The sequence below is a fragment of the Phascolarctos cinereus genome, unplaced genomic scaffold (genome assembly GCF_003287225.1).
Source record: "Phascolarctos cinereus isolate Bilbo 61053 unplaced genomic scaffold, phaCin_HiC Scaffold_8;HRSCAF=390, whole genome shotgun sequence".
Lineage (NCBI taxonomy): Eukaryota > Metazoa > Chordata > Mammalia > Diprotodontia > Phascolarctidae > Phascolarctos > Phascolarctos cinereus.
In genome coordinates this window covers 57,490,046-57,506,644 of record NW_027556291.1, presented here as the reverse complement: position 1 = coordinate 57,506,644, position 16,599 = coordinate 57,490,046, and the positions used below count along the sequence as shown (strand labels likewise).

The following is a 16,599-nucleotide window of genomic DNA, read 5'->3' as shown; positions in this document are numbered from 1 at the left end:
AAAGCTGACTACACTCCCTTACTTCATTTCCATAGTCATTCAATGATGGATTTAATTGAGGCTTTGTGATGCACACAACTAAAGCTCCCAGGGCTTTTAGCATAAAACAAGATCTGAGGTCTGAATGGGGAATCTCCAGGTCTGCTGAGAACAGAATCAGAGATATGACCACTGTATTTAATTTTCCTCTTACTTGTTTTTCTTTTTCTTTTTCATGTGTTGAATGTTAGGAGGAAAAACAGACGTTGCAGATGGCAAAAGGATGTCATAGGTTCGGGCTGGAGTCAAAGGTCAACCAGGGAATCAGTTTCTCTGTTTTTTTTTTATCTGTGAATCTTTTAAGGTTAACATTATGCCTGCACTTCATCCCTGGGAGTACTCCCAGGAAGAGCTTAGCTGTCTAGCTCCTGTGCACAAATGTCCTATCACAACCAGCATCATTACCTTTGAAAAGTGAGTTTTCTTCAAGTTCTCCATCTTTGTGCCTGTGAGTTCCTTAAAATTAACATGATTTCTCTATTTATGGGTCTAGGATTTTTCCAATGAAGAGCTATGAAATCTCCATTTCTGGACTAATTTGATTTTGAAAAGCTCACTGTTATTTCAGAAAGGTGAGTTTCCAGAATTGAATTTGCTTGAGAAATTTATAGTGGTTGGGGGTGGAAGCATCAGTCAGGGCAACCCTGGGCTGGAGCTTCCTGATGGGCCAATGAAATGGTTCTGCTGCCCTCCTGAGGCATCTTTCTTTGCAAGTGCTCCTAAGTATCTGTATCAGTAAAAAGAACAACTCACTTGTACATAGCAAGCTGTACATTTTGGGTCACTTTTGAGCCTCTGAGCAAACTGTGAGATTAGTAATGTTTTATCTCAGTGTTGCAGGAAGAGACCAGAAGATGACACAGGATAAGTAACTTGGTTATTTTGACAGGTCTGATAAGTGTGTGTCGGACAGAGACCACTTACTCAAAATTAAAAACAAAGACTTAGATACCCTTGAAAGTAGAAAGGAGTTTATTGCTTTCTCATAAGAAAAGGTACCCTCCTAGTCTCCATTTTGGGCCAGGAGAGTACTAGTTCCTTACAGAAGTAAAGTCTTATTTATACCCTAACACAAGATCCTCCTCCCTAACCCCCTTCACCTTATCCCATTGGCTGGGCTTTCAGGGGATACAATCTATTGACGGAGACACAAGTTTGCCCAGAGACAAGAAAAGGTGGGAAGCTTTTCAAGGCAAGCAGTTCAGGTTGGGGGCAGGGCTATTCTTTTTCCTGAGTGGGGGAGGGTTTTGAAAGCAACAATCAAGAACTATTTACAAAAACCACTGACTCCCTGAGGAGCCTTCACTTCTGAGAGATCATCTCTCACAATTCCCCCTCTCATTTCTTACAATTTGAAGACTCCTCACACCCACTAAATCTTAATAACCATCAGGGTGGTCTCGGACTGGCACCCAACCCTGACTCTTTAGAACCATCAGCTTGATTTCTCGTTCCCCTTCTATCTTAACCAAGGGGTACAAGGAGTCTTGCATACAGGGGAGACACACTGGGAGTAGGATAATAACAATTTCCCTCAAATTTTACAATCTAAGAGTTTTAGAAATACAATAATATCAATTGCATTTCCGTATTATCACATACAGAAATTATCACTCTTATGGTACCTTTAACACTTGGCACTCTTGGTACCTTTAACAATTACATATTCCGCATTTTAACATATGCATACTTCTTTTACTGACCACTTGCTCTAATCAGAGAAATCTACTATAAAAGGAAAAGGCAGGGACATATGAACATCCTTAGCTCTGTTTGAATTCAGATAACAGTCTCAGTTCTCCAATCATGCAATATCAATTCCATATCATAGCCAGACTCAGGAATAGTCAGGTGGGAAACATTCCTTCTCAAAGGAACACAATGGGGAAACTGAGCCCGGAAGATCCCATCCTAGATTGAGGCTAAGATTGTCCTCTCGGCTTTTTCCCAGATGCAGACCTCCACCTACAGGATCACATTCTCTCTGGGCATTTCTTCAGATATTGATGTAATGCAGACAACTATACCCAAATTCAAACTCAAAACAAAATTAGTTACAGTCCCAAGAACCTTTTACCTTAAACAGCAAATTTCACTAATTATGGCTTAAAGCCAGATACAGTTAATTTTACTCCCATGGAGTTGCAATAATCAATAAAAATTTACCAGGACTCACATCTCAAATTTAAGCTTGTCTCAGTTTAAAAGCCAATCATTAGAAACTTGCAACTTCTCAGCAAGCCAAGTTCATTGTTTAGGAACTGCAAGTTCTTTCCTCAGGGCAGATGTACTCTGCTTCGTCTATTCCTTCTTACTTTCCTCTACCCTGGCCACATACACTTTTTGGGCTGTTGTCTTTCCTCAAAGCATTTTAGCATTAGTTCAAATTATTCATGAGAGAGGGAGGAATGATCATTAACTCTCTCAACCATCTTAACTCCACCTGATCCTGTTACCTGAATTCCCATAGTCAGTCCCATTGGGGTACTTTTAGTTAGCGCTGTTTCTATTAATTTTTGCACTAGTCCTGATATAAGGGGTGATGCAGCACCCTACTGTAGTTAAACTCCCACAGGTACAATTAGAGAGGTGGTAATGGATGCTGCTATTCCCTTTCATTTGCCAAACCAGGATTCTAACCATCCCTTTAATCAGTTATCTATCCCAGAATTCTCTGCCAACTGCTCAGCTAGAACGGTTAAACCTTGCAATGCCTTAGTGATGGTTCTATCTGGGACTGTGCTGCTGGGCAACATTTCATCAAGGGATTTGGGGGACTTAAAACAATATGGGAGAAGGAAGGGAAAAGTTGGCTGACACATTGACAAATTAAAAAGGGGGCAGTCCCCTTATTAAGTACAGATACAGAGATCCAAAAATAATGATAAATTGTCCATTTAAAGCTTTAGAAGTCTCTTCTCATACCACTGTCTGATACTCTGGACATCATCTGGTGAAGTCTTCTTGTCTAAGTGCTGTTCAAACAGTGTCCAGCAGACTCTCCTCCTGCAGAGATCCTCCTTCTTGTATCCACTCTCCTACAAGATTGATCTAATTTCTTTAGTCCAGGGGTGTCTGCAATGGGCCACTTTATCATTAAGAGTTCCATCTCACAAATACTCCAATCAGGTGGCTCCAATTCTGTTGACTACATTTCCAACTTTCCTTACATAGAAAATAGGGCATCTCTTCGCCATTTGCATTATATGCTGGTCACATCTAATTAAGGAACTAATAATAATAGTTAACATTTTTAGTGTCTGCCCTCTGCTAGGCATTAAATTTCCGATCCATACATTTTCCCAATTTACCTTAGTGCCAAACAGTGTAACATCACATTTCATTTAAAATATTACCAGAATGAATTAAATTACCTTTTGGTTGTGTTCTGGTACACAAAAACTTTTCTCTTCTTTCTTTCTTTCCACATTCAAAATTTGGCCAGAATTAGAATGCGGAGAAAGAGAGAATTTTTTTTTCCCAAAAGTTTCCAAACCTTTTACTATCAAACTCTGTTGACACTCATTCACACCACAGACACAAACAGGAACACAAAATAGACATACAACAAATTGCTGTAGAATCCTCAAATCATCAAATCATATTTAACCATTTTTCTTTTTATCTTTCCCTTTATACTTTGGCAAAGTCCAATTAGCTATCATCTGGAACATCTGGAAAGGAACTATGTTGCTGTCCACCCACTTTTGGACGTCCCCATGGCTCACCAGCTCTGCCGGTTAAGGCTCACTGTATCTTGCCATGAGGTGGAGGCTTACTAGTTCTTGTCCTCTTTCAAGAACTCACCGATATTGCCCCCTTATGGGAGGGAAGGCTGGCTAGATCTTGCTGAGGGCTCACTAGTTCTTGCTTTCTGTAGAAAGGTCACCAATCTTGCCTTCTCACCTCACTAAGCTCAGCCTTGTTTCCCTTCCCCCAGTCACCCAGTGACTCACTAGTTCTTGCCCTCTTTATGGGGGCTCACCAATCTTGTCTTACCAGGGTCTGTACACACAAACTTACATGACCAATTCAAATTCTTCAAATTCTTCAGCGGGTGGTGGTTGTTGTTCACTTTCCGAGGTTTCTGCTTTCAGGTATCTGTCTTTCTTCGGGTCCATTCCTTAAAAGTGAAAGGAAACTCCCAAACCATTCCTTGGGCCTCTGGCAAGTGGCTGACAGGGGCCTGTCTTAGGACTTGCTGGGAGGCCCTTCTCAGATAAGGAAGGAAATACCAGAAAAGTCTCCAGCTGTGTGGGACAGAGACCACCTACTCAAAATTGAAAACAAAGACTTAGATACCTTGAAAGTAGAAAGGAGTTTACTGCTTTCTCATGAGAAAGGCTACCCTCCTAGTCTCCATTTCAGGCCAGGAGAGTACGAGTTCCTTACAGAAGTAAAGGCTTATTTATACCATAACACAAGCTCCTCCTCCCTAACCCCCTTCCCCTTATCCCATTGTCTGGGCTTTCAGGGGGTACAATCTATTCACGTAGACACAAGTTTGTCCAGAGACAAGAAAAGGTGGGAAACTTTTCAAGGGCAAGCAGTTCAGGGTGGGGGCAGGGTTATTCTTTCTGCTGAGTGAGGGAGGGTTTTGAAAGCAACAATCAAGAACTATTAACAAGAACCATTGACTCCCTGAGGAGCCTTCACTTCTGAGAGATCATCTCTCACAATTGGATGAGTTGGAAAGTAAAATCCAGGCTTCCTAACCCTGTGGGTCAGGTTTTCACCACCAATCAATTTAGAACATTGCTTGTCAACCATCATTTTTCCACCCCTGCCACATATGTATTCATTCTTTCCATGCTTGACTTCCCTAAGATTCACGGTCCACATAGTTAGAACTACAGGCCTTTTCAATGGCCCTCTATTTGGAAGCCCCTTATCAGACAACTGAGAAAACTGAGGCCCTCAGATTTTCCAATGCCTCATCCACAGAATGTAAGTGATGTGCAAGTTAGACCTCCCAGGTCGGCTGACCTCTGATGCAGGCCACTAGACACTGCCATGAGTGTGCCTCTACCTTGGACAGATTTGATTTTTTTTTTTTTTATCATTTCCATTGTCTTGACTCCATCAAAAGGAGACAGCAGGAAAATAAACTGCAAATAGTTGAGCTATCACCAAGCTTGGAAAATGTGCAGGGCAACCCAGACAGTCTTGCCATCTTTTCCACTAAAAGCTGGAAGCTACACTTCATTTACAAATTTTACATTCCAAGAACTGTATTAATGCGGAAGATTTAAGAATTATGTTTACTATTACACCCATTCTGCTTTCCTTTGAAAGGTAAGACTTTCCATTTCCTTTTTCTCTTGAGAAAAGTGAGAGATGATTGCCTTTGGGGCTGAAATTTGGCCCAGCCTATGAACTCTACCTTAATGTGTTAAACAAATCATATTCTTGTACTCCAGGCATACCAGATCTTTTCCTTTCTGTTCATGATGAATCACAGTAACAAATGCAAGAAAAAGAACAATAGTAGTATCTCTAAATACAAAAACAGAAACAACCACCAAAAATATCTTTTGTGGAATACAGGATATGTATGTTATCTCCTTTGATTCAACAACAGACCTTGCTCTTGGTAGTCCAATTGACAGAGGAATTAAGTGATGCTAAATGATGGACTATGAGATATGTGTATATGTATATGTATATGTATATGTATATGTATACATATATATATATATATATATTTCTCCCTCCTTTTTGTATTTCCCTTATACCATTTTATTTTCCTCCATCCTACTTGTATTCAAGGGTGGCAAAATAAATACACATTGCCAGGGGCAAAAGTCCTTGCTGGCTTAGTTCAGATTCTGGGGCCTCTCTCAAATGTCACTTTATCCTTTTTACCTCTCAATGCCTTAAGGTTAATTTTATTTCCCTGTTGATTGGTTCTAGGATTATTACCAGGAAGAGATAAGGAGTCTTCTTCCTGTTGACAAGCTCACTATTTCTTTTCAAAGGTGAGTTTCCAAATTTGCATTTGTTTCAGAAATTTGAATAGGTTAGATCTAGGGACATAAGTCAGGGAAAGCCAGGGAGTTTAGCCCCTGATGGACCTTTGAAGTAGTTCCCCTGCCACTGCACTCCTGACACATCTTTCCTTGGAAATGCTCATGTGCATCAGTAATAAGAAAAAGAGGATCTCCCTTGTATGCAGCAAGCTCTATATTTTGTGTACTTTTTGAGCTTCAGAGCAAACTACGAAATTGGTGGTTTTCTTGCTCTGATTTTTTAAGTCAAAGAGCTGAGGAGGAATAAGGTCACATGACCAATCTGGTAAGTGGATGAATTGAGATGTGAAGTCCAGGTTTCTTGACCATGAAGGTCAGGATGGGGCCTCTTAACAAGTTGGGGCCCTGCTGGTCAGCCATTTGTTTTTCCTCCCCTGCCATCCTTCACTTCCCTAAATATTCGAAGTCAACATATGCAAAACTTTTGGCCTTTTCAGGTCCTTTTGCTTGAAAGCCCCTCATCAGATGAGTGAGGGAAGTGAGGCCCTCAGAGTTTTCAAAGGCCTAATCAATAGAATCTGTCTTACATATGCATATTTGCTTGGCTGACTCCAGATACAGCCTACTAGACAAGACTTTGAGGATGCCTCTACCTCAGTCATATTTTATTCTTCCTTGTTGCTTCTGTTCTTCTGGCTCCATCAAATGGAGTCAACAGGACAAAAAAATTGTGAGTAGTTGGAATACCAGACAGTTGGGATGATGTTCGGGACCACCCCTGCAGTCAGTCTTGCCATCTCTTTTCCTTGAAGTCCCCAAGGCTTAACATAATTTCTGATCTTTTCTTTCTAAGATGGAGATACTTAGAAGATCTGAAAATTGGTCCTCTTGTTCACAAATGTTCAACCATCTTTCTTTCCTTCTCTTCAGTTCCTCTTTGGCTTGAGAAAATTGGATGATTGTTGCCCTTGGGGGTGGCATTTGGCCTTGCCTGTGAGGTCTGCCATAATATGATGGACAGATTCCATTGTTCTGCTCACTCCAGGTGTGCCAGGTCTTTTCCTTTCTGTTCAGGATTAATCACAACAGTAACAAGAACAAAAACAGCCCTAATGAGAATTTCAACTGCGAAATCAGAAATGAGCACAACAAATATCATGTATAGTGTGTGTATGGTATCTCCTTTGACCCAGTAGCAGACCTCTGATTCTGGTGCTTTTTTTAGTTTAATTGATGGAGAAATTAAGTGATGCTAAGACATGGGAAGTTACTCAGGCCAGGAGGACACACTTCATATGTGGCTGAAGTAGGATTGCTCTTCAGGCCTTCTTGGCTCCAAGTTCAAGGCTATAAGATATTTGGCTCTCTGACATAATTTTTGTTCCCATACTTCATTTCCTTTCACCATGCCATCATCTTTGGCTTGCTTGGGTATTCATCTTCCCCAAGACTCCAGGTCTTGATCTGTTGACACCAAAGTGATGGAAATGGGAGTATGTTTTCCCCCTCCTTTTTGTATTTCCCTTATGCCATTTCATTTTCCTTTATTCTATAGGTATTCAGGGTTGGCAAAATTACTGGATATTTCTTAGGGCAAAATTTCTTACAGGCTAGGATCAGATTCTGGGGCCTCCCCACAAAGTCAGATTCTCCTTTTGGCCTTTCAATTCCTTAAGGTTAACCTCATTTCTCTGTTGTTTGGTCCTAGGATTATTCCCAGGAACAGCTGAGAAACCTTCTCCTTGTGGTCAAATTTCATTTTGACAAGCTCACTGTTTCTTTTCTTTCTTTCTTTCTTTTTTTTTTTTGAAGGTTTATTTTTCTTTAATCTGATTTGACTTGGAGACACAAAACAAGAAATGGAAACACCCAAAACCATATGGAAGAGGAGGAAGATGAGCCCCTTTTGGGCTCAGAACCTGAACCTCGGACCCCTCCCTAGGGGGAAGGTGATGAGGAGAACAGGCCAAAAACATCTGGGCACCATCCAATTGAGGCAGGGAATAGGTCCTCCATCCTTCCCCTAGAGGGCAGGGCCCAGCTCCCTCCACCCTAGAAATGGGGGTGTCTGGACCGGAAGGAGATTCCACCAGGGATCTTTTTTGTGGGGAGTGGGGTTAGGGAGAGAGAAGCTCCAGCCCAGGCACACCTGCCCTCTCCCCACCCCCACCCCCAAGGCCTTGGCTCAAGCCCCTCCTTTGTAGGGAGGGGCACAGCAGCAAGAGGGGCCTCAGGCCCAGTGGAGGCTCATTGTCAGCAGAAAGAATGGGAGACATTCATGATGAGGGCCAGGGTCCAGGAAAGCAACAGAAGACATGTGATTATCTGAATGAGGAAGGGGGGACTCCAGCTCTCCCTACAGCAGGAGGAGGGGAGTAAGTGTCTGGGTGGGGGGAGCCAGGAGGCCCCCATGCCCAAATACTGAGGTCACCTGGGGGGAAGAGAAGCAGAGAGGTACACCCAAAAGCTGGACCTGTGAGGTACATACAGGTCCTGGGTGGGTCAGCAGCTGGGCCCTTATGCACCCCTTTCAATACTGTGGCCCTGGGGGACAGGAAGATCAGAGAAGATAGACTATGCAGCTGAGGAGATGGGAGATTGCACCCTTGATCCCCAACCTCCCAGGATAGTGATGGGACAGGGATAGGAACAGGAGCTAGAAAGATGATTTCCAAGGGGGAGAGGTCCAATCCTCCCATGACCTCAAAAACCCAGGGGTGGGGAAGGGGCTGCCATGGCTTCCACTTCAAGTTCAGAGATCAGATACTGCTGTGGGCCCCTCCAACCCCACCTGGGGGAGGAAAGGGGGCAGGGTGGGTCCTGTTAAATGGAGGGCAGCAGCTTTTTTTTTTTAACATTTTGTTTTATTCATTTATTTTTAGGCAATTGGGGTTAAGTGACTTGCCCAGGGTCACACAGCTAGTAAGTGTCAAGTGTTTGGTCTGAGGCTGGATTTGAACACAGGACCTCCTAACTTCAGGGCCAGTGCTCTATCCACTGCACCACCTAGCTGCCCCTGGGCAGCAGCTTCTCAATGAATTCCTTCACAGTTTCCATCTCCATCACCTAGCTGCCCCAAAATGAGATATTTCTTCTAAAAATATTTCCCTTCTTTAAAAACAGTTTAAAAGTTATCCTGATGTTAAGAAGAATAATAAATAAATTTTTATGAAGAACATTAGTTGGGAACTTTAAAAGTGATATATATCTCTCTTTTTCACCTTAAAGTAAAAATAAACCTTTAAAACTGGAATTCATTAAAACTAAGCTGTGTAAGATGTTCTTAAGTAACATAAATAAATTCCCAAAGTACTATAACAAACTAAATTCCTAGTTATCACAGAATGCCCTAGATATCACAAAGTTCCTTAGTCAAAAAGGTATTTGTAATGGAAAAGAAATTCAATTTTTATAATGCATGAATAACATACCCAATTAAATTAGCCTTATCACAATAACAAATTTTATCAAGCTTTTAAAAATTTACTCCGTATCTTTTTCTTTCCTTTGTCTTTAAATATGTAACTGCAAATCAGGAAAAATTATTACATTCTGGAATCTCACATAGATAGTGAATGTGATAGTCCATAAATCTCCCAAATTATCATATCTCAAAGATTCTCATTTACTCAGGAATCCCACAGCACAGGAAAATTTTGCACAAAGTTGATAAGAGTTTTGGGTGAAACTTCCTCTTAAATACAGACAAAACTTGGAAGTTTATTCTAACTCATTCATTCTTCCCTATTTGGGGGGAAGGGGTAACAATTCTTGATCTAACATCTCTAGATTATAATAGAAATTACTTTCAACAACATAGCTCATATAATTTGTTTACCAGATTATACCGTATAAGAAAATTCAGAAATATAACCATACTTATTATGTATTGAAAACTTGAAACAGAACCAATTAATTACCTATTTATAACCTAATATACCTCATCAAATATTAACAGTTTTCAAATTATCAAATTTTATCACATCCTTTTATGTGGTATGTGATTTATGGTACATCCATATGCACCATTTCTACCTCACAATGCTCAAATTTTACATTCTAAGAGAGTTTTAGAAACACAATACAATTTAGAAACATAGTAATAAGGTAAACAGTAAACTTCAGATGATATCAGTTGCATTTCCAAATTATCGCATATAGAGATTATTGATCTTATTACTTTGGGTATTTAAAAACACTTCAAAGTTGTCAGGTATGGAACAATTACATTAAATTAGAGAGATAATAATGTTGTCTAACATATGCCATTGTGTTAAGCACTTTCCCGTCATTATATCATTTTGATCCCATAACAACCATTATTATTTTTCCCTTTACAAATCAGGAAACAGGACACACAGAGATAAAATAACTTGCCATAAATTCCAAAACTAGAAAAGAGAAATACGGGGCTCCCCAAGAGTAGAAGTTGGCTTCTCACCTCATAGTGCTATTGCGAGCTCTTCCAGGGGTTTGGGTGGCTAATGCCAGGGCCTTCCTAGTGCTGATAATTCTTGGTGGCAGGACTTAGGGAATCTCATCATTAGGACTGAGCTGTCCACCTCTCCGCTCCCCACAGCTGCAGAATTTACTGAGGCTGATGCCATTTGCAGCTGCTTGGTCAGGGTGGGCAGAATTTATTGAACCTGAATGTGACTCCCAGACCTTGCCTAGAAGGGTGGGCTACAAGATGACCAGGGGCACTGGGCCATTATGGCCACTGCTAGTCTGTGATAGTTGCCCTCCCCTCCTTTTGCCAGATTGGGAAGGCTGATTTAAGTTTTCCCTATAATTCTTCAGCATTTTCTTCTCTTTCACATTCCCCGTATTGTGATATTTGTCTTTGGGGAGGGAGTGGGGAATGCTGAGGAATCATAATTGGGAGGAGGTGTTTTAGCAGAAGGTGAGCTCCTGGAATTACCTGTAGTCTCAGAAGTTTTCTCCAAAAATCCTAAAGTGATCAGTTTCCCAACTTTTAATGATTAATCTCAAAACCTCCAGAATCTGATAAGATTTATTTAGCTGTGTGTAACTTTTCACTCTAGGTCTAGGCTGGCCAGGCCTGAACCCACAAGGAAAGGTTTGTTGTTTTCCTAGCTGCAGCCCTTAGAAGTCTCTGGCTGCCTGCACTTTAAATCTTACAAGGTACAGATACAGAGACACATACTGACAGACAAACTGACAGGACAAATGCAATACAAAACATAGTGACATAATCTACACTTAATGACAGAGAGAGAGGGAATTAGAAGCTTGTTGGAAAACCCCCAACTTGAATTGGTTATTTATTATTATTCAGAAGAAGGGGAGTTGGGGAATTTGCAAGGATCCAAGACCTGATAGTGTAACTATATCTTAAGAGCCTTCCTCAAAGTGCCCCTGAGATTGCAGACTTTAAGGGGCAATTCCTACCTAAATGGCAAAATAATGTTCTGTATTACAAGATACTAATTAAATTAGTGACCCTGGGCTCTCATTCACTAAAACCCTGTTTGCCTCAGTTTTCTCTTAAGTAAAATGGGGATGATGGGAGCACCTAGCTAATGAGGTAGTTTTAAGGGTCAAATGAGATAATATTTCTCCAGGATTTTCACAGTCTGAAGGTGCCTTGAGCTTTTATATTCTGAGGGTCCTTCTATCTCTGACAATCTAGGGGATCAGGACATCCTAGTGAAGAGGTCTAGGACTTTTGGGGTGCTGGGACCCTAAGATTGCGGTACTGGGCCCTGCTGAATGAATTCAACTCAAATCTTCTTCAGCCAGAGAAAAAGTCTATTAGTGATAAATCACATTGACCAGGTGATGCCCATAGAGTGGGCATGAGAGGTTCTCAGCCTTGTGGGCCTGAGATTCTCAGCAACTGAATGAGGGCTAGGGTGGATCTTAAGTACTAAAGTAACTTTGGGTGGCCAGAGAAGGGGGTTGGGAAAAGGGTGTAGGTAAAAACTCTTAATTGGGGAGGTCAGAGAGATTGAATAGACAATGGGAATAGATAATGGAGGGAACAGGAAGGCAGAAGTTTGAAAGGCATCTACACAAAATCAAGGTGGGGCTAGGACTTTCAAAAGGAGATAAAGGAAGACCTTTCTGGGGCCTATAGACAAAAGGGAGCCTAAGGCTTTCAAAGGGAGATGAGGGGAGTTGATTAGGAAATTTGAAGGTTTAAGGGTTTTCTGGGTCCTGTAGACAAACAGGAGCCAGATTCTATTCAGGGCAAGGGTTGAAGGTGCATCTGAATAAGATCTAAAGGTAAGCTAGGGCTTTCAAGGGAGATGAGGGTCTGGGTCTGTAAGTCAGATTCCCTTTGGGGCAAAGGGCAAAGATCTTGGCTTGGGCCCTGCCCCCATCATTCCCAATGAAGTTAAGTTCGGGGACCTGAGTCCCCATCAGGACCATAGCTTTTAAGGGAAATGGGAGGTGGAAGGGGATTATTCTGAGCCTGGGAAAGAGTGCTGAAGCTGCTTTGTGAGCCTTAAGGGAAGAGGCTTCTGCCTTTCCTCAGCCGTCTCAGCAACCCAAGGATGAAAACATTCCCACTCCTGGCTAGATGTTTTGTTGGCCTTTAAACTTAATTTGGTTTTAAGATAACTTTGACCGGTCAAAAGAACCCCTATTTTGGCCAACATAATTTGGAACTATCTTTAGTTACCTGACATCAGCACTAGCAGTATTTGTGATCACCAGATTGGCAATGGCTTGACATGTATAATAGGAGAATGTCAAAGCGTCCATTGAAATTATAGATCCAGGATATCTGTGTTTCCCCTACGTAACACATGTCAGTAAGATACCAAGATAAGAAAAGTCCCATTATTCAAGATTGTCTGGTCCCAGGTATCCTGTCCTTTGTGATCACCAACAGGAAGAATGCTGGTCAGTTTCATGTGGTTGCTGACACAGGATTCACTCAGAGAGAAAAAATTAATTCAGGTGTTTGGCCCTTATTGGAGCTTAATTGATCTTGAATTATCATCCCTAATCACCACTTCCATTTTGAAGATAGTAGGACTACTGAGGCTTAGGTGGGGTAAAAAGGGGGTGGGTCTGACATTAGAATCCACATTCAGGCTTTTCCATTACACTCTATTAATGAATTAGCCTTGAGTTGGGGCCAAATCTTTCCTGCCTTTTCTCCCAACTGGTTGCAGGCTTTGGGCTGTTAGGTGGGATTTTTGTTTTGTTTTGTTTTGTGTAATTGATGCATAAAGAGGTGTGTCTATACCTGGTGCAACTTGTTTGGGAGCTTAGAGCTAACCTGCCCATTCATCCCGAGTCTAGACCGCTGGACACTGACTTTCTCCACTTCCTCTAATCTAATTCTCCAACCAGATACCAGAGAAGACAGAAGACAGATGTCCAGGCAGTGGCTCTCCTACCATCCAGACAGCCTGGGGCTGTCCACCGGTGCTGTAGAGATGAGAGAAGGCCATCCAAACAGCCAGGCCCAGCAGTGCCAGCAGCAGCCCCAGGCACATCCCGGGCATCCCCAAGAATATCTCAAGGTGCCCCAATAATCCCATCAGCAACCTGAGCCTCCGCCTCCCCAACAGATCCAAGCTGTGGGAACTCCCCACCCACTAAGCAGCCCCTGCTGCTCCAACAATCCCAGCAGCAGCCCCAGCCACAGTATTTTATTCATAATGCTAAAGAGTTAATTGGAGGGGATTTGAAAGGGCCTCTATTTATTTGTCTTTGTAAACTTCTGCATTGCTAAAACACATAAGCTGGTAATTATCATTAAAATACATCTACTCAAAAGACAACTAAGCCTAGCCGGTCACAAGAGGGTGATGAATGGGATGTCCCAGTGAAGACTTCTCAGTGTAATTAAGGTAATGAGTTCAGGAGGTGGGATAGGGTTAAGTATAGATTTCTGTATGATCATCTTTTTTTTTTCTTTTCCTGGTGCCAGATATTAGTGGTAGGAATTTGTCTAGTTGTTAAAGCTCTGGTCTTTGACCTTACCCAGATGTGCTTTCTTTTTTGGCTCCCGTTAGTCTACCAGTCCCGGGAAACCCAAAATTCTTCAAGTCCCCTTATCTCCCTTTGACAGGATTTTACTTAGATGTCTTCCTGTTCCCAACATTGTCTGTTCAATCCCTAAAACCTTCCAAAACAATTGTAAATTATCTTCCTAACCGCACATTTTTTATTGCTTCTTTGACATTATCTCAGCAAACTAAGAAATATAGAGATGCATACTATGTCCTTTGTCCTATGCTAGAGTCTAGCGTGTGAGATTGTGAGCCGAGTTAATGGACAGCTGTGAGGACGGGGGAACTGAGTCTTCAGGGTTATATAAGCTGATTTCTACCTCTGTGGGCCATCTCCCGTCATCAGAGCTTACTGATGGACTGACGGAGGGACACCCAAATCTCGAGATTTGAAATAATAATAATTATACCTATAATAAATTAACTTTCTGTTTCTCCTTGGACACCTCTGTGTTTTGTTTTATTTTTAATTTGAGTGGCATCCCACACAGTGAGGTCTTAGAACATGAAATGTCTGGGCTTGTAGAGACCTGAGACCACACAGAATGTCTGGGCTAGGAGTTGCCATGGAGAAGACAATGTCAGAGCTGGGAGGGCACCTCACTGAGGGCTATCAGAGGTAGAAGAGCCCTTACAACAGAGGAAGTCAAAGTGAACTCAGACATCCCAGAAGAGGATGGAAAAGCTCTTTCCAATACTAGCTCCTGTTGTCCTCATCAGAAAGCAGTCAGCTAGCTGCCAATATCACTCCTCATTTTAGAGGAGAGGACAGTGATGGTCACAAAGCTCCAGGAATGGCCTAGGGTCACAAACCTAGTCTGTGTCTGAGGTGAATGTAAATGTAACCCTTTTTGACCCTAGGCCCAGGGCTTGAAGTCTGAGCCACTGATATCTCTGTCCTCAGTGCTAGCAGAGATCCTAGAAAATCAGAAAACATTCAGGGCATTCTGCTTTTTTCACAAATTTATTTTTTTCTGTTAATTGCCCCCAATGTATAGGCAGGGATAGTATAATTTTTTAACAATCAGACATACACTTACACATGCACACAAAATCAATGAGAAGCATTTTTTAATATATTTTTGTGTTCAGTGGATTAAGCTAATGACAGGCATGATCATTTAAGTAAAATAAATTTTTGAATATACTAATGATTTGATAAACAGCTTTTATTTCACGAATATTGAAACCAATGCTATTTTGATGCTCTCAATGACCAGACTTTCAGAAATCTCCAAAGATAGTTTGTAGGTGGTGGGAGCCGCAATAGAGAATGGTGGATCTGGAAAGGCATTGGGAAGCAGGAATATAGAGAATATAGAGAAGAGGAGAGCTAGGAGTGTCCTGATGACCCCAGATTGTCAGAGACAGAAGGACCCTCAGAGTATGATAATAGCTCACATTTATAAGAAACCTTCAGACCGTCAAAATCCTTGAGAAATATTATCTCATCTGATCCTTAAAACCACCGTGTGACCTAGGTGCTACTATCATCCCCCTTTCATAAGTGAGAAAACTGAGGCAAAGAGAGGCTCAGTGAATGAGAGCCCAGGGTCACTAAACTAGTTAGTATCTAAGTCTGGTCTTTCTGAATTCCTTTCCAGAGACCTAGGCCTTATGCCACCTAGCTGCCTATCTTGTGAGCTGAGAGGGGCCATCCAAACCACATTCACAAAATAAACTAGATGGGAAGTCTTTTTGCTTTATAATTTATGGGGTTTCTGTGTTCAGTGGTTTAAAGTACAAGCAGACGTGATAATGTGAGAAGAATAAACAGGAAACATGCTTACCATATGAAACACAACTTTTATTGCAACAGTATAGAAACTAGCATTGTCACGATGATCTAAATTCATACTCAGGTTCTTAACCCTGAAGCCCAGGAGAAAAGATGAGAGTGCCTGGCATGTTTCTGTAAAAATGGGGAAGAACAAAATAATTCCATACAAGCCAGTGACAAGGTATCATGCTCCCACAATTTAAGATAACCTTTGACATCTTATAACGTCAGCAAATAATTTGGCAATAACAAGTTACATTGTTTTAACAAGCTTGCAAAACCTTGAAAGGGCAAGCCAATGAGAAGGGCCCTAATCTTTTAATAGAGCCCAAAGTTCTAGAGGACAGAGCCGTTTTTACCTAGCCCTAAGTAGGACAAAGGGTACGGGCTTTTGGATGAGGAGGGATGGTGGGGGGCGGGGGCATGTCAAGCAGACATGGGATGGGTGGATGTATAAGATTGTAACCTGGAAAGGAACGTACCATTCCAGGACTGGAAGGGAGGAGTCGCAGGATTCTAACAGTATAAAATGTTTTCTTGCTTCTGTAATTGGATGTCTTCCGAGGGGTTTTGCCCAGTTCTCCCAAGAACTGTAAAAATAAACAATTCTTCTCTCACTCTGAGCTTAGTTTTGTTTTTTAACTAGAAGGCTTTATTTCTCTAAGGCCTTATTTCTAACATCAAGGAAATCCATTTGGGGCAATAAATGGAACGAATTCAAATTCAAAAAATAATTACAAATGGCAAACATTTTCAAATGGACCAACTTTAATTTTTAATCACTGGATCGTTAACACAAATACATAGCAAATTTAAA

General features: G+C 41.5%; 1 protein-coding gene across 1 annotated transcript in view; it reads left to right on the top strand.

The window, feature by feature from the left end:
* The window catches only part of LOC110203668 (uncharacterized), a 203,832-nt gene extending 189,387 nt beyond the window's left edge, over nt 1-14,445 (top strand). Inside the window, exons 4-6 of the mRNA XM_078148053.1 lie at nt 533-611; nt 5,953-6,017; nt 13,338-14,445. Of these exons, the coding sequence (XP_078004179.1) occupies nt 533-556 (24 nt within the window). The 3' untranslated portion in view covers nt 557-611; nt 5,953-6,017; nt 13,338-14,445. The remainder of the gene's footprint in view (nt 1-532; nt 612-5,952; nt 6,018-13,337) is intronic.
* The last annotated feature ends 2,154 nt before the right edge of the window (nt 14,446-16,599 follow it).